The sequence below is a fragment of the Zootoca vivipara genome, chromosome 15, assembly GCF_965207765.1.
Source record: "Zootoca vivipara chromosome 15, rZooViv2.hap1.1, whole genome shotgun sequence".
NCBI classification, from domain to species: Eukaryota; Metazoa; Chordata; class Lepidosauria; order Squamata; family Lacertidae; genus Zootoca; species Zootoca vivipara.
This window is the reverse complement of record NC_142598.1, coordinates 11,158,576-11,176,983: the sequence shown is the minus strand read 5'-3', so window position 1 is coordinate 11,176,983 and position 18,408 is coordinate 11,158,576. Positions and strand designations below refer to the sequence as shown.

General features: G+C 43.8%; 1 protein-coding gene across 1 annotated transcript; it reads left to right on the top strand.

Annotated features, from left to right (window-relative positions):
• Positions 1-9,620: 9,620 nt before the first annotated feature.
• On the top strand, positions 9,621-16,758 carry LOC118097649 (beta-1,3-galactosyltransferase 1-like). The gene is made up of 2 exons (XM_035140741.3): positions 9,621-9,669; positions 15,559-16,758. The coding sequence occupies exon 2, from the start codon at positions 15,648-15,650 to the stop codon at positions 16,755-16,757; it is 1,110 nt and encodes a 369-aa protein (XP_034996632.2). The 5' UTR covers positions 9,621-9,669; positions 15,559-15,647; the 3' UTR covers position 16,758.
• Positions 16,759-18,408: the final 1,650 nt, after the last annotated feature.

The window sequence follows — 18,408 nt, the reverse complement described above, 5'->3', positions numbered from 1 at the left end:
GCAACCTCATCTCCCCACATTTTCTCTCTCGCAATAGAGGAATGTAGGACTTTGGTTTTAGAACAGTGCCTTGTTTTATTTGGCAATACTTGCCCACATTCGTTGGTGCAGAGGGGCAAAGGCTAAAAAATGGAGGCATCCAAGACAAACTGAAGTGAGTTGATGGAGGGCATTTTCCTAAAGGGAGGAAAAGGCGAAAAGAGCTGTCCAGCTTCTGATGCCATAGCAACACCTAGTGGCAAAATCAGACATTTTGAGTACCTTGACATTTTTGCCTTTTCTTTTACTGGAAAACGGGAAAAGGTAATGCTGACTAGAGCTGGTGCAAATGCAAGCTAAGAGATTTAGTTAAAGTTAAACAAAAAAAGCTGCTTTTTTGGCAGTATGCTCTTCAAAATGGCTGAAAATATACAGTAGTAAATATAGTTTTGATTTTAAAAAATACATTGCACACAGCTCAACAGCAATATTCCACCGTGTTTATAAAGAAACAAATGCAACAGAACATCTAAAACTTCAGTGGAGAACCTGTGGCCCTCCAGGTGTTGTATAATTGCATGTGTGACCATTGACTCTGCAACCTCCTCCCCCAAATCTAAAGCAATGGCTTGGATCAGAGAAACCTCTCCTTAGGATCAACAAAATTCACAAATAGGGTGGTCTGTGGCAGTAACGGCTAGGGTGGAATAGCCAAAAAACAGGTGGGAGCACATTTTCTCTCTTCCATGACTGGCAACATCGCACAACTGTGAGGCGTAAAGGCCGCTCCCTGCAAGGCCCTTTCCACCTGGCCTAGGGGGCGAGGCCCAGACTCACCCAGCCCTACTGAAGAGGCTAATAATGATAATACCGTAATAATAATAATTTATTATTTCTACCCTGCCCATCTGGCTGGCTTTCCCCAGCCACTCTGAGCTGCTTCCAACAGACGGTTAAAAATACATTAAAACATCAGTCATTAAAAACTTCCCTAAACAGGGCTGCCTTCATTAGGTTGGAGGAATATCGTCCGGCTGTGAGGTGTGAAGGCCGCTCCCTGCAAGGCCCTGTCCACCTGGCCTAGGGGTCGAGGCCCAGACTCACCAGCCCTACTGAAGAGGCTCCTCATGAGGCCAGAGCAGGGGTCCCCCAAACTAAGGCCCGGGGGCCGGATGCGGCCCAATCACCTTCTAAATCCGGCCCGCGGACTTTCCAGGAATCAGCATGTTTTTACATGAGTAGAATGTGTCCTTTTATTTAAAATGTATCTCTGGGTTATTTAAGGGGCATAGGAATTCGTTCATATATTTTTTCCAAAATATAGTCCGGCCCCCCACAAGGTCTGAGGGACAGTGGACTGGCCCCCTGCTGAAAAAGTTTGCTGACCCCTGGGCAAGAGGAACATCGCCCAGCTGCGAGGCATGAAGGCCGCTCCCTGCAAGGCCCTGTCCACCTGGCCTAGGGGTCGAGGCCCAGACTCACCCAGCTCCACTGAAGAGGCTCCTCATGAGGCCGGAGGAATATCGCCCGGCTGTGAGGTGTGAAGGCCGCTCAATGAAAGGCCCTGTCCATCTGACCTAGGGGTCAAGGCCCAGACTCACCCAGCCCCACTGAAGAGGCTCCTCATGAGGTCAGAGCAACATCACCCGGCTATTGTTTTATTGATTTATTGATTTAATATGCTGTAAGCACTTTGAGATTTTTATTAGAAAATATAAAGGGGTATAGAAATAAAATAAAATATAAATAAATGAATAAGGTTATCCACTGTTATTTGCTCTTTCAAATGAACCTTTAACAGCACCAAATAAAACACAATGTAAAGTGTTGGAGTGTTGATATACAAGGTTAAAGTCCACATGATCACTTTGTTCTCACATGAAATTGTGCTTTTATTGTCTAACCCAGAGGAAATGATGCCTGACGTTTGGGGAGAATTAGACTAATGAAGCAAAATCTGGTTTCCCTTTGATAATTAAAGTATTTGGGAACATGTATCTGTAAAGAAAATAAATTTTGCTCTGTTGCTCTGGCAGAGCAAACAGAAAATGAAAACTAGGGAGAATCTAAATCTCTCATGCCTTGGATGCATCACCACAGTAAAGATGTCAATTCTTGCAAGGTTTCTTCCTTTTTATTCCATGTTTTACCAATTGTGATTGCTCCTCAGTGACAGGGTCCAATTAAGAAGTACCCTCAAGCTGTAGACCTGCTCCTTCCAGCAGTTTATAAAAATTATGCATAACATAGAGAAAGCAGATTGAGAAAGCCTTTTCTTCCTCTCTAATAACACTTGAACTTGTGAAATAAAAAAATTCCTTCAGTAGCACCTTAAAGACCAACTAAGTTTTTATTTTGGTATGAGCTTTCGTGTGCATGCACACTTCGTCAGATACACTTGAAACAGAAGAGCCAGACCCTTATGTATATATAGAGGGTGAGGTGGGTGGGAATGGGTGATGGGCTGGTAGGAGTGGTAAACCTATTGATGGCTGTTAACGACTGCTGATGACTGCAATTGGCCCTGCGGGGGAAAAGCAAGGGCTGAGGCGCTAAAGAAAGCTTGATCATGCATAATGAGATAAGAATCCAATGTCTTTGTTCATCCCAGGTGGTTCCATAGTTTTAAGCTTGGTAATGAGTTCCAATTCAGCAACTTCTCTTTCCAGTCTGCAGATGTAACCTGCCAATTAGGGCAAGTACGGGAAGCAAAAACAAATATTTTATTATATTTTTATTGCCTTTAATGTGGTTTCTGCATAACAAATCTCGTGTTGCTAAACCAATGTGTTCTGGTCCAGAAGGATTATATGTATAAACTAATCACATCTTACTTCATTTTGCATTAGTGTCTTTATTCTTTCAGCCAAGCCACAGAGAAAGTGTACCCTAAGTGTACCCTAGAGATTGAAAACTGGCAGAAACCATACCCTCCAACATTTCTCTGATGAAAATATAGGGATGTCCCATTCCATAACGATAATTTTACTATTTATACCCCACACATCTTATTGGGTTGCCCCAGCCAGTCTGGGCAGCTTCCAACGTATATAAAAACATAATAATACAGTAAACATTTTTTTTAAAAAAAATCTTCCCTATACAGGATTGCCTTCAAATGGCTCAGCGGTCGGATAACTCCATCCCCTCCAACATTTCTACAATGAAAATAGGGACATCCGAAGGAAAACCGGAACATTCTGGGATGAAATCTGAAACCAGGATGGCTTCTCTAAATCAGGGAAATCACTGGAGAATAGGGACACTTGGAGGGTCTGAGAAACTCAGGTGATGCTCCAGTTTCTCCACTTGATGCAGTCTCTCATCGTCAATATTTAAAAGCTGGGCAGCTCTTTGTTCCGGAAAGTGGTGGTAAATTGGCTTTTAGTGTGCTTCAAGGTAGGATTGGTTCCAGCTGAATCCTCGTCCAACCCATTTTTACCAAGTGACCTCTGAGGTGCCAGAGCACTTAGAGCAGGGGTCGGCAAGGTTTATCCTGCAGCTGCTGGGTGACCTTAGGCTAGTCACACTTCTCTGAAGTCTCTCAGCCTCACTCACCTCACAGAGTGTTTGTTGTGGGGGAGGAAGGGAGAAAGGAGATTGCTAGTCGCTTTGTGACTCAGGGTAGTGATAAAGCAGGATATCAAATCCAAACTCTTCTTCTTCTTGCCTGGGCCAGATCCCTCCATGGGCCGGTTCATGTGCCCGCCCACAATTTCCGGTACTGCATATGCACAGATGTGATTTTCGGTGCCGCGGAAACGAGTCTCCGCACCGCGATGCACTGGTTTAGCGCAGCACGTGAGCACGCAACTCAGTTCAGGGGCAGCCCATGGGCCGGTCAAACGACCTCCATGGCCCACTTCCGGCCCGTGGGCCTTAGGTTGGTGACCCCTAACTTAGATGAATACCCTCCAAAGGTCTCTAAGAATGCTGCAGTGTTTTGCAGACTAGTACGGATTCAAAAAATAATTGAGAAAGGTGTGCAAAATAGGCCTGGGGTGTGTGACTGATATGTCCCAATGTATTTGAAGCCAGAATCAGCCCTAAATGATGGGGGAGGGATTTGGTTCACAACAAAATTATGAAGTAATTTGTTGTTCAGTCGTGTTGTTCAGTGTCCGACTCTTCGTGACTCCATGGATCAGAGCACACCAGGCACTCCTGTCTTCCACTGCCTCCCGCAGTTTGGTCAAACTCATGTTAGTAGCTTGGAGAACACTGTCCGACTCCAACCATCTCGTCCCCTGTTGTCCCCTTCTCCTTGTGCCCTCAGTCTTTCCCAACAATCTTTTCCAGGGAGTCTTCTCATGAGGTGGCCAAAGTATTGGAGCCTCAGCTTCAGGATCTGTCCTTCCAGTGAGCACTCAGGGCTGATTTCCTTCAGAATGGATACCTTATGAAGTAAAGTTCCCCATTATAAATAACTTATTCTAGCCAGAAGTTGGTGGGCTTGAATTTGTGATATCTGGGCCTGTGGACTGAATAAAATATTGTTTTACAAGTGGAATAGTTAGGGGTTACCTTGGAGCGCATGTTTTGAATATTTTTATATATATAGCTGACAGACGAAGAATCAGAATCCCTCCCCTTCAGTCTCTCTCTTTTCTTCTTTTTCTTCCTTCCTTTATTTTTGTTTTTATTTAGATTGGGTTTTTCATGCTTTTTGCATTGTAAAAAGTTATTTTGTACTTGATATTAACATTTGTATATGTTCGTTTAAGCTTTAATAAAATCTATTGGGGGTGTGTAAATGGGTGGGCTTATTTATCCCTTTGTTGTATTTTGCGCTCAACAGTAATCAAGGCCGGCCCTGCCATGAAAAAAAGAGTGAGGCACCTGCCTCAGGTGGGAAATATGGAGGGACTGATTTACAGAAGCCATCCTGGTTTCTGATTTGATCTTGGAATGTCCCACTTTTCCTTGGGACATCCCTATTTTCATTGGAGAAATGTTGGAGGGTATGGAGTTATGTACAGTGGTACCTCGGTTGCTGAATGTAATCCATTTCGGAAGACTGTTCAACTTCCGAAACGTTCGACAACTTAGGCACAAAGGTTGCAGACTTTTCAGTCTGCAAAATCAATGGAGAAAATGTAAAAAAAAATACACAGCGGAAGCCGTTTGACTTCCAAGGCGCGTTCGGAAATGGAAGCATATACTCTTAAGTAGGGGAAAGTGGGGCACGTTGAGCCATGGGGCACATTGTTCCTTTCCATTTTACAACCGTACTTTAGCTGACAGCCGCATCTCTATTGAAGTTTTGGATCTCGCCAAGGCAAATGGAGTGACAAGTTGAAGTGATGCTGACTCTTAAGAACTTTGAGATATTTTGGAAACTCTTTTGGAAGTTTATACTGTGTAGTAAAAAAGCCATGAGGGATGGCTTAGGGAGCTGGGTATGTTTAGACTGGAGAAGAGAAGGTTAAGGGCTGATATGATAGCCATGTTCAAATATATTAAAGGATGCCATATAGAGGAAGGAGAAAGGTTGTTTTCTGCTCCTCAAGAGAAACGGACACGGAGCAATGGATTCAAACTACAAGAAAGAAGATTCCACCTAAACATTAGGAAGAACTTCCTGACAGTAAGAGCTGTTCAACAGTGGAATTTGCTGCCAAGGAGTGTGGTGGAGTCTCCTTCTTTGGAGGTCTTTAAGCAGAGGCTTGACAGCCATCTGTCAGGAATGCTTGGATGGGGTTTCCTGCTTGGCAGGGGGTTGGACTGGATGGCCCTTGTGGTCTCTTCCAACTCTATGATTCTATGAAATACTCTAGAACAGGCATGTCAAACCTGCGGCCCTCCAGATGTTTTGGCCTACAACTCCCATGATCCCTAGCTAGCAGGAGCAGTGGTTGGGGAAGATGGGAATTGTAGTCCAAAACATCTGGAGGGCCGCAGGTTTGACATGCCTGCTCTAGAAGTTCCAAAGATCACCCAGTGCTTCTAATTCTAGATAACCATGACAGCCACATCTCTATTGAAGTTTTGGATCTCGCCAAGGCAAATGGAGTGACAAGTTGAAGTGATGCTGACTCTTAAGAACTTTGAGATATTTTGGAAACTCTTTTGGAAGTTTATACTGTGTAGTAAAAATGCCTTCTTTGCTCTTAAATTTGAATGGCTCAATGTGCCCCAAATGAAGGATCAATGTGCCCCACTACTGGGCACGTTGATCCATTTTTTTGGAAAACTTAAATGTGGTGGGTTTTTTTTTGTCATTTTATTCCATCAAATGTGAAACATTAATCCTTTGATTTTGTTTAGAATAGTACCTAATAAATGTTAAATTCAAAAGTTTTCTTTTATGTGCATTGTTTTGAGGTGTGCAGAGCTTAAAGTAAAAAATGGCTCAATGTGCCCCACTTTCCCCTACAGGAACAAAATCTTCCGTTGAATAAGTCCATCAAAACCTGTACACCTCAATATCATAATTTCAGGTTTTTTAAACAACAATCATTTTCCACATTCCTTTCCAATCTTTATATATCTTTTTCCAGGCCTTCTTTATGATTTTACATTGCAGCTACACAAACCTTTTATACTTTTTGCCCTTCCAAGTATTATATTACAGAGTTTATTTGAATGTATAAGTTCCAGAGGGAACGTCTATCATTTGCTGGTTCAGAGAGCAGGATTTGGATCCGCTGCTGGATTGGTTTCCCCTGGAGGGACTCCTTGCCATTGGTTCCCGCCAAAATGTATCTTTTCCCTGCTAGTTCTCTGTTAAGCCCCAGTTTCCCCCATTCCCTGTGTTCTGGCTCTTACTTGTAGTGAAGACAAACTACACAACAATTTTTATCTGTCAAAGCCTCTCAAATCATTTCACCTGAGGTACCATTTTTATTTTGGACCACTCTTACTTTCTCTTGTATTTTCCTCAAGCTTTGTCCCTCTACCATTCCTGCCTTGGTATTTTGTGCATTCGCTTCTTTTAATTGTCCCACAGCTTCTGAAATTAAATTAGTATTTTCCCGAGTTTTAACAGCTGCTTTGTTAACATCTTCCTTCAACTGATCAAACAATTCTCTTTTAAAATCTAACAACAACTCGTACAATTTATAGCTTATACTGTATTCTCTTGCAACTAATCCAGAATGGGGCAGCTAGACTGGTGACTGGGAGCGACTGCCAAGACCACATAACACCGGTCTTTAAAGATCTACATTGGCTCCCAGTACGTTTCCGAGCACAATTCAAAGTGTTGGTGCTGACCTTTAAAGCCCTAAATGGCCTCGGTCCAGTATACCTGAAGGAGCGTCTCCACCCCCATCGTTCTGCCCGGACACTGAGGTCCAGTACCGAGGGCCTTCTGGCGGTTCCCTCGTTGCAAGAAGCCTAGTTGCAGGGAACCAGGCAGAGGGCCTTCTCGGTGGTGGCGCCTGCCCTGTGGAATGCCCTCCCATCAGATTTCAAAGAGAAAAACAGCTGCCAGATTTTTAGAAGACATCTGAAGACAGCCCTGTTTAGGGAGGCTTTTAATGTTTAATAGATTACTGTATTATTATTACTATTGCATTGTGGCCTGACTGGTTTGCTTTAACATTGATGTTTTTTCTTCTGCCATTTCTAATATAGAAATGTATAGAAGTATAACTGAGGGGGCCGGTCCCGTTTCCTGGCTTCCTCCATAGAATTTAATTTCAAAACAAAAAGCCCTTTCCCACCACAAAGAGCATTATTTTTAACCTTATCAGTACTTTGTCAAGGACATTCCACTAAGATAAGCAGAGAAAGCCAGTACGGTACTTCCAGCCTACTCCCTCCCCGCCTCCCACATTACTCGCAATTACAAATTTTTGCAATTATATTTTCAAATCTTTACATACATTGACATCAAAATAATTTTATTATATATGATTAATATATATTGTAACTTTTATTTTGAGTCTAATTTAGTCCAATATTAGCAATAGAGAGTCCTCTTCTTTTAGTCTTGATTTTTAACCAGCTGGTGTCTTTCAATAAAGCAAGTACATAATTGTAATTCCATTAAGCTGAACATCTTCAATAGTCAAATAGATCCTGAAACAGTTTCACAGAAGTGAGATAGTTTCCAGAGAGTCAGTCCAGTCTCTTTCCCCCAGAAGGGAAATTCACTCATAACCTTATAATCTTCTCAGGTTTAACCTCCATTTTAAGTCAAGTTCAATCTCACCGTGTGCTATGTCCAAGTTCAACTAGAGTTCCAGTCAAGATCATTATTTTAGAAAATCTTGAGATTGGCATAAACAGAAGCTGGGTGCAGTCTTTTAATCCTAATTGTTCATTAGTTAACTTATCTTCCAATGTAAATTGCATCCACACATTACTTGCATATATTTTGTGCCTATACACCAGTAATGGGAGCGGACTTCCTTTTTTCACTCATATTTTCTTGCCAAAATTAGCCAAATTCATTAATCCATTAATATCTCCTCACCTTTCCATCAGCAGAGTATGTTGGATTATGACTGGGTCAGAGGCTTTGCTTCTGTGGAGCTGCGCTGATGCCTAGCTCACCAGCACCTTTGGCTCCCCCCCCCACCTGTTCCTTTCACCGCAGTGCCGTCAGTGAGCCGCAGGACCCCGGGACACCCCAATGCTCCTCTTGGGGTTTTCTGGGGAGGTGTGTCACCCTCGCACTCTTCCCCTTCACTCCACGAAGCCGAACTGACATAGCCGTCAGGTTCACGGTCCGCCTGCCATGTTGCAGACACTCGGAAGTGGGATGTTTTAAATGTTTGATGTTTTGTTATAATTTTTATATGTTGGAAACCACCCAGAGCAGGGTATAAATAGTATAGAAGTAATAATAATAATAATAATAATAATAATAATAATAATAATAATAAATGAATGAATGAATGAACAGGGCATCCCTATTTGGAGAAATGGTGGAGGGTACGCACTATGTTAACACCCATTGGCTCATGTATATAATTTATATAAAACAATCATCTTTCTGACTATCGGTCGAATAAAGTATTATTATTATTATTACAACAATCATTTATATAAACTGCATTTATATAAAATAAATTTATCCCTTTCATCTGCTTTCATCTGTTTTCTGCTGCCCCAGAGAAGCGGACACAGAGCAATGGATTCAAACTTCAAGAAAGAAGATTCCACCTAAACATTCAGGAAGAACTTCCTGACAGTAAGAGCTGTTCGACAGTGGGATTTGCTGCCAAGGAGTGTGGTGGAGTCTCCTTCTTTGGAGGCCTTTAAACAGAGGCTTGACAGCCATATGTCAAGAATGCTTTGATGGGGTTTCCTGCTTGGCAGGGGGTTGGACTGGATGGCCTTTGTGGTCTCTTCCAACTCTATGATTCTATGATCTTGTTCTTGTGTTTGGCTTTGGGATGTGAGGGGCATGTTCTTCTGTTTTTGGTGTCTCTCTCTCTCTCTCTCTCTCTGTGTGTGTGTGTGTGTGTGTGTGAGAGAGAGAGAGAGAGAGAGAGAGAGAGAGAGAGAGAGAGAGAGAGAGAGAGAGATTCAGCATGGGATTGGCAGGCAGGTGGTGAGTCCTTCCAGGTGCTTCAAAGAGTACCTGCTCCCTCCTCTCCGTTTTATTTGGATGACGTAGGCGTTGTCCCTTCCTCTTGTGCCCCACCCTCCCCGGGGAAAGGTAAATTGCGGCTGATATGCAGCCAGAGATTCTGTCAAAGGCAGGTGGCGACCTTGAGTGAACAGCACCTCGGGCAGGTAAGTGCTCACCTGAGATGCCGCAAAAGGCACCTCAGAGAAGAGAATGGGAGAGGGGTAGAAAGGCACCACTAAGAGGTCCCTCAGGGAGGGAGAGAACAAATACCTGGAGCACTGCATGAGATTTCATTGAAATTGATGGTGGCAAAGGTGTTTCATTGAGCAGGCTTGTATTTATTTAACCATTTGCTTGGTCACCAAAGGTGACAAGGAAGTGTATGCAGGCGAGTGGGCTGGGGACTGCTGGGAGCAGAGCACTCTGTCTCTCATATGGCAGCCCCTTGTGTTTTTATACTGGCTCTGGAGGAGACCTAGTCTAAGGTTGCCATATTTCAAACAGTGAAAACCAGGACAAAAACGTTGCTGAAGTGGTTTTTTGGGGGCGGGGGCAGTTGTTGAATTTTGGGGGAAGGGAAAAGTTGTTAAGTTTTTGTTGAGGTGAAGTTGTTTGTTGAGCTTTTTGGCAAAATTGCAAAAAAAAACCCGACATTTTTGAGCTTATAAAAAGCAAAATTGCCAAAAACAACACTGCCGACGTGGCTTGTCAAACGTCCAAATTTTAAATTTCTGCCCGGACACTGCTTCCAACTGCAGTATTCCGGGTATGTCTAAGAAATTCCGGACATATGGCAACCCTGTTCTGGTTGCTAACCACATTTTTACTCGAGTTTGGTACAGATGGGATGAAATGCTTCATCTGTCCTGCTCCCCTCCAAGTAAAAAGCCAGCCTAGTAATTTATTTATGTGTTCATTATGTGACCTAGTAACTTTTGGGGGGCTGTTAACTAATGCATGGTGCATAAGAAGCAAATGCAAAGGTAACTGCCCCAAGGAGCTCACAGTACAAAAGTACGCACAGAGGAGAGCTGCAAATAGCTGGGGACCAAGCTAGCCTTTTTCACTCCCTGAAGTGATGACTGTTGTGTCTTCCTTCTCCCTCTCATGTGCAAAACACAACAGTGCAAACTGCAGGACCCAGATGGTGCGGTGATGTCACACGATGGAAGTAGTAAGAAGTGTGATGTGCTTGATTCGGGCAAAGAAATAGCAATAGCTGCGCTGGCGGAGAGGCGCAGAAACCTCGAGTTTCTGGCTTAGTGGAGGGGGGATTCTGCGGGGGTGACGCGGACCCCCATAGATCCCCGGGTTTTAGGGGAAATTTTGGAAATGACAGAGGAGAACTGCAACCCTGAAGGAAATGCAACAACTACGGGAAAGAAGACTGCTGAACCAACAGGACTGAATTTTGAGATAGAAGAGGAAGAAGAAGAAATCACTGTTTCACCGGGGGGAGGGGTGGAACAGGGAAGGGACTTGACTCAAAAGTCCCCCAAAAAATGGAAAAACAAAAAGGTTGTTACCCCAGTGAGAGAGGGGGAGAAGGAAGCATGTGGGGGGCAGAAAGTTAATGTGATTGAAGATAATATGTTGGGAATACAGCAGGGTGGGGAAGGGCTGAGCAAAGTTTGGATTGGGACAGAGCAGGAGTGCGATGAGGAAGAACTGGGGTGATTTTTTTAGGTGGACAAAACACAGTCTGAACTCGGAAAGTATTAAGGAGCTGGCTGAAATCTCTGGAGACATCGATTCCAAGGAAAGGGGGTAGATTTAGTTTTGAGGGTGGGAATAAAAAGGGGGGAAAGATTTTGAAAATTAAATATGAATATTTTTGGGTAGAGAATAATGGGTAATAAAAGTAAAGAGAAGTATGAAGGGTAATTGATCAATAAGAAGTCATGAGTTGGGAGAAAGAATGTTATTTTAGATTAAGGAACTCAAGAAGGGGAAATAAGGAAGTCCGAAATGTTTAGATTAGAAATTGGAAAATATAAGTATGTTTTTTATATTTTTATTATGGCTTTTCCTTTCTATTTCTCTTCCATTTTTCTATATAAAATTGAATAAGAATTATTTAAGAATAAGGTTACGAATTGGGTGATAGGATGTAATTTTATGATGTTTAACCAAGATTTGGAAATGGTAATAATTAATTATTTACAAGGATTGTAAGAAGGGGAAGTGAAGTAGTTTGAAGAGATAAGATGTGATAACATTGTCATTTTTGCCTTTTTTTATTTCTGTATTCTTTTTTTAAAAAAAATTCTTTTTTTCTTTTTTCTTTATGTAAAATTCAATAAATATTTTATATATAAAAAAAGAAAAAGAAATATCAACAGCAACTGGTGATGCTGATACCTTTTTAGATCCTGGTCAGCTAAACAGAGGTGTAGTGGGGGGGAGGCTGGGGGGGGCATGGCCCTGGCAGCACAATTTTGAGGGGGCGCAAACCAGGCATCCCCATTCAGGGATCCCAGTCTCGCCCTGCCTGCTGCTGGGGGTCTCTGGGCTCCTAATTCCAGGATGGTCTCACTGTCACATCCCTGGCCCCCTTGCTGAATGGCTGCCTGGCCAGTGCTCACTCACGCCTTGTTTGGACAGTGAGCAGGCACAGGCATGGACATAGGGAGGTGGGCAAGGAGTGACCCCAGAGTGGCCTGGTCTGGCACTCCTCTCCACGGGCATCAGGGGAATTTGCCCATCAAGGGCTGCATCGACCAGCTGGGCTCTCCCCTGCACTGGCAGGCAAGCTGTGCAGCACAGTCCCACTTGGTGCTGCTGGTGAGAGTTGGGCTGGCACAACAGGCCCTGTTCACCCTTCGTGGCCCCGGGCACCAGCAAACGCTGCTACACCACTGCAGCTAAAGTCCACTTTGGAATACCAAGAGAGCCTCTTTTCAAAACACTTGCTCCTGTATCTTCTGGACGTATAACAACCACTATTGGAAGTGGCACAACAATTCAACAACTTTTGTGTCCAGATTTTGACTTTCTGAAATACGTGCAGAGATTTCATTGCGGGGCTCCCTGTTTCTACTGTTACCCGGCTGAAATCAGATTTTTCACCATTCTGCTTCAGTGCAAGGTGGAACCACCCAAAACAAGCACAATAGGTCTGCCTGGACCATTTATCCATATTCAGCAGAAAGCTGTTGCTTCTTCTGGTGCAGAAGCAGAAAAGCCAAGCCAGCTCAATCTGTACTGGAGCCAAGATTGAAGTCCGGAGAAGGACAAGGGCAGCAAAAAAAAAATCTCAGCAAAATGTTCGCAAGTAATTAAGACCTTTAAGGAAATAGTTTATTAAAAACTATATTTAACAATAGGGTTAAGTGTCTAAAGCAAGAGTAGAGTCTCCAGTGTATTAAGCTGCAAAGAAACCACCTTTTAAACAAATAACATGAAGACCAGAACTAGAAAAAGGGAATATCTGAATCACTATGAATCTGAGAGCAATACAGACACACCTATTGGTCCATGGCGGCCCACGAGATAAAACCCAAATAGTGAAAGCAGCACAGCTCCTTTATTAAGATGGAATCTGTAAATAGATAGGTAGAGTAAATAATGCCAATTCCTGAGAGTGCATCTTTTCCTTCCAGAAACAGATTGCAAGGGTAAGAAGTCAAGTATTATGGGCAGGTCTTGAGCATGTCGGCAGTTGGCAGACTGATTCTCCATGCGCCCAGCCTTATCCCTAAAGTTCACCTCCTGTGCGTCCACACACACAGAGAGAGAGAGAGGGAAAGAGAGAGAAAGAGAGAGAACAGAATTCAGCTCCCTTTCACTGGGCTTTTCTTTTGCAGATTTTAAAAGTCAGATAGTTGTTTATTTCCTTGACATCTGATGGGTGGGCATTCCACAGGGCAGGCACCATTACCAAGAAGGTCCTATGCCTGGTTCTCTGTAGCTTCACTTCTCGCAGGGAGGGAACCGGCAGAAGGCCCTCGGAGCTGGACCTCAGTGTCTGAGCTGAATGATGGGGGTGGAGACGCTCCTTCAGGTATACTGGGCCAAGACTGTTTAGGGCTTTAAAGGTCAGCACCAACACTTTGAATTGTGCTTGGAGGGGGGCATTCCAATGTTTGTGCACAGGGACAGAACTGGATAGGTACTGGTTCCAGTTTGCTTAAAGTCCCCTCCGAGCTTCCTTTCCTCCTGCCCTGCCATACATAGAACTAATTGTTTGTTCAAAAATTCCTTGCCCCTATCTATCTGCAACTGCACAATAAGACGAGCAAAGAGTTTTTCAGCTTGGGCAACCCATTCTCTAAATATGGAGGAACACTCTGATTTATGCTTTAATAAAAAATAACCAACTAAAATGTGATTTATCATCTACTACCAGAAAAGCATATCTGGTGCCCCCTTCAGTCTTTTGGGGAAAAAGGGCTTATTATGTCACAATGAGCAAGTTCTAAAACTTCTTTAGATACTCTGTCACTTTCAGAAGCAACAGGCTTCCTCTTAGATTTTGCCATTCTACATACGCTGCGATCTAGGAAACAATTGCAACTGTTTACCTTTAGATTCTTGCACACCTCCTGCATCTTAGAAAGCACACAAAAATTTCAATACAACCCTTATGGACTGGTAGATTCCCCTGAACCACCTGGGCTGCTTTAACAGGCTTATCCTGCATTACATACAGCCCAATTTACATCTTTGCATGGCCACATACCTGTGTTCCATTATTTACCAAACAACCATCCTGCGGGAACTGAACACCGTACCCTGCATTAATCAAACAGCTTACAGACAACAAACAGTAGTCCAAACTGCTGACAAACAGAATCTCTGGTAGGGGAGTGGTCAAACACTGCAGGAAACATGTTCCCTGGCCATCAATCTTGCTTTTACGACCATCAGTAATATAGATCGAGTCCTTTCTGTCTACTGGCTTCCCTAGGGTCCTCAGGTACTCCCGACTGTTACATATAATCTGGTTGCTGCCAGAGTCCAGCAACCACGATCCTCGAGGTATCTTCCTTTCCTCTCAATAAAATGCAGGCACAAGTTGAGCAGAACATGTGTTCTTCTTCCCTGAAGAGAACCCCTTCTGCCTCTGTTCTGCAGCGATTGCTGTCTGCTCCACATCGTCTCCTGGAAGCCTTGCCCTGCACTGGCGCTGGAAATGTCCTGCTTGGTTGCATCTATAGCATCTCCTCACCGCCATTGCCAAATCCAAATCTTGGTGTTGCTCTGTTGGCAAACTCTGCTGTTGGCTCCCCCGTCTGAATCTCCTCTGGTCTTGAAGTACAACCTGTCTATCGGACCTTCTTTCTGCTTCTTTGGTCAATCTTCCGACAACATACTCAAGGGTCAGATCTTGGAGACGCATACTCTCCATGCTGTTGATCACTCGCAACCAGCTTTCGGGTGAGCTTGAAAGAATGATGTAGGTCTGGTCAGTCTCATCATAACGCTTACCTATCTGCTGTAGTTGCAAGAACAGACATTTCAGCATTTGAATATGAGTCGCCAAACACCCACTTTCCTTCATAACAGTCCTGAACAGCCTTCTGGTCAGAGAAATTATGGTTCCAGCAGTTTCTCTGACATGATTGCCCTTAATAGATTCCAGCACTCAAATGCTGTTCCAGCACCCATTTGCTGTCTCAAACAGAGCCCCTTCCCTTTGCTTTCCTTTAATTGCTCATCACCCAGGTGATTACCTCATGAGGAAACTCGTCTGGCTTATATTTTAACACTTACTGGATCCAGGAGTTCAGGAGTCCGTCACCCATAAACTCACATAACACTTTATTTGGATTCCAATGGATCTGTAAATGGATGGGTTGAGTAAATAATGCCAATCCCTGAGAGTGCATATTTTCCTTCCAGAAACAGATAGCAAGGGCAAGAAGGCAGGTATTATGGGCAGGTTTTGAGTGTGTCAGCAGTTGGCAGACTGATTCTCCGTGCGCTCAGTCTTATCCCAAAAGCTTCCCTTGTGTGTGTACACACACACACACACACACACACACACACACAGAGAGAGAGAGAGAGAGAGAGAGAGAGAGAGAGATTTTCACTGGGCTTCTCTTTTGCAGGTTGTATTTGGAAAAGGGACAGAGCTGTACACGATCTCTCCCCCACCCGGATATAGTCTGCAAGTGCCCTCCTCCTGCCCACCAAAAGTATGAAAGGTACCAGGAAGATGCTGATAAACCAGCTGCAGAATTTGCCCAGTGTGGTCCTCTTCTGCTCTATTTTGCTTTTCCTACTTGTTGCGATGAAAGAATTGGAGTCTCTTTTCTCGCCACACGACATCAAGCTCAAGGGCGGCCCAGATTTCGCAGGCAATGATAAGAGTGCAATAGGATTTGAATGGGAATCTGCGCTGGAGAGGACAAGGGAGACCAAGCCCTCTGGTCTGATTTCCCCACCACCACCAGTGGCCACACGGCATCCCTTGGAGGTTATCTATTCCACTGATTATAAGTTCCTTCTCAACGAGCCAAACAAATGTCAGGAGATTAGCCCCTTCTTGATACTGCTGGTGATAACTGAGCCCCAGCATTTTTCCACAAGGCAGGCCATCCGGCAGATGTGGGGCAACGAGAGCTCGGTGCCTGGGGTTTCCATTCTTCGTCTCTTTCTGACGGCTGTCCACCCAAAATTTGGATACCTGCTCCAGGCCCTTTTGGAAGAGGAGAGTTCCATCCACAGAGACATTATTCAGCAGGACTTCCTGGATACCTACAACAACCTTACCCTGAAGACTCTGATGGGCATGGAGTGGATAAGCAAGTTCTGCCCCAATGCAACCTACGCGGTGAAGGCAGACAGTGACATCTTTCTCAATGTGAACTATATGGTGTCCCAGCTGCTGCAGCCTCACCTGCCACCCAAGAAGAACTACATGACAGGGCACATCTACAGGAACGCAAAGCCAATGCGTGACAAGGCCTCCAAGTGGTATGTGCCACGGGAGGTGTACCCCAATGAGACCTACCCGCCCTACTGTGTAGGCCCAGGGTATGTGTTCTCTGGGGATCTGGCCATGAAGATCTACCAGGTAGCAAAGACCATCAAGGTCATTAACATGGAAGATGTCTTCATGGGAATCTGCCTGTATGAGCTGGGCATCAACATGACAAACAGCCCCTTGGGTCTCTTCAATCCGTTCAAAGTCAAGTATGAGAAGTGCAAGTTCTCCAAGGTGGTGGTGGTGCATCATTATGGGCCAGAGGAGCTGCTGCAGATTTGGCCTGACTTTCGGGACCAGAGCCAGACTTGCAAGAGTTAAAAGGGAGGGAGGTGAACAGACGCACAGCCTCTTGTGGAGAAGTTGGCATAGAGGACTGGCAGCATGCGGGCATGTTTCTGTACAATGGACAAATTCATGCCAACAAATTGCGATGAGAAAGGGAAGGATGGCTCTGTGCTTGTCAAAATCTGTATTTATGCCCTCAGAAGAGATCTGGCCCCACATAACATGCTCATTGTGCAGTGTGGTCCGTTGCTATTTACACTGCTCTCCTCCCCATAGAATTTCTGCAGCTGCCCATAGCAACTTGTTTGGTCTGCTCTGAACTGACCACTGTGCTACTAATGTTCCAAAATTGACAACCTCAGAGTTTTGAGATCATCACAACTACCGTACCATCTCACCTACTGGAAGAGAGCAACCCTCCGGCCATGCAGTGTGGCACTAGGCGTAGTGTTGCCATATATCCAGGAATTCCTGGAAATATCCTCTTTAGGGGGTCCTACATGCTCATCCAGGGGGAATTATACATTTTAAAGCAATTGTTGGCGATTTTGGGTTTTTAAATATATATATATATATATTTGTGTGCAAGCAGTTCTGTATGTTTACCTCTTGAAATATGGCAACCAAAAAAGAGCTCAAAATTTTTTTTTCTGCAAAACCCTACACTAGGGCAATGCAGACTTCATCTGTTCCAACATATTGAAATGCAGGCTGGTCATCTTTAGAGTAATTTTAAGCAGATCAGTAGACGTTTACTCCACATAGGATATGCCTCTTTGGATTGTTGCCAGTTATGCAAAATACTTATTTGTCATCTTCTGTTGCTTTTTCATATATATAAATATCCATTGCCCGCCTGTGAGTGTGAAGGCCACTCCCTGCTAGGCCCTGTCCATCTGGCCTAGGGGGCGAGGCCCACACTCACCAGCCCTACTAAAGGCTCCTTATGAAGCTGGAGGGACAGCGCCCGGCTATTGTTTTATTAATATGCTGTAAACCGCTTTGAGATTTTTATTAAAAATATAAAACGGTATAGAAATTTTAAAAATAAATTAACACACACACACATATAGTGTTTGTTTTCAAAGAGCTTCTCCCAACACACAACACAGTGTTATTTATACATGAATCACTATAAAGACAACGATTCCCTGTTCTCTTTGAAGGATGAGATAAGGTTTAAAAGGAGGAAAATTGAATCCTAAACCAGGGGATAGCATTCAGAAAAAGTAACCAAAGTATCGTTATAAAAGTACTAAATTTTGTCATGCTCCAGCAAAGTGGGATTCACTGAACCCACTTCATGGAAGAAAAACTGGGAATCCCCAGAACCTCCCCCCAATCCTAAAACACCTACACCCCGCAAAACAAATAAAAAACATTAGAAAGCAGGCAGCATGTATCATCCAACCCTCCCCTAAGCCAAAAGAGCCTAGTTCATCGTTAAAAATTGGTAGGGGCAGGGGGGTATTGTTGGACCTTGTAGTGCCCATGGAGCTATGTTGGGGATCCCAAGAACAGACTTGATCTTTTTGACTGAATGCCTTTTTCACTTGTCATATAATTTTGGCCTGAGAATTAAGTGCCTGTGTAAGAAAAACCCTGTTGTTCCCTATTTCATTCATATAATCTATGTCTTTTGTTTTATTATGAAGTTTATTAAACTGATTTATTTATTTATCCA

Excerpts from the sequence above, each read along its gene's own strand:
- LOC118097649 (XM_035140741.3), top strand. The coding sequence starts at position 15,648 with ATGAAAGGTACCAGGAAGATGCTGATAAACCAGCTGCAGAATTTGCCC.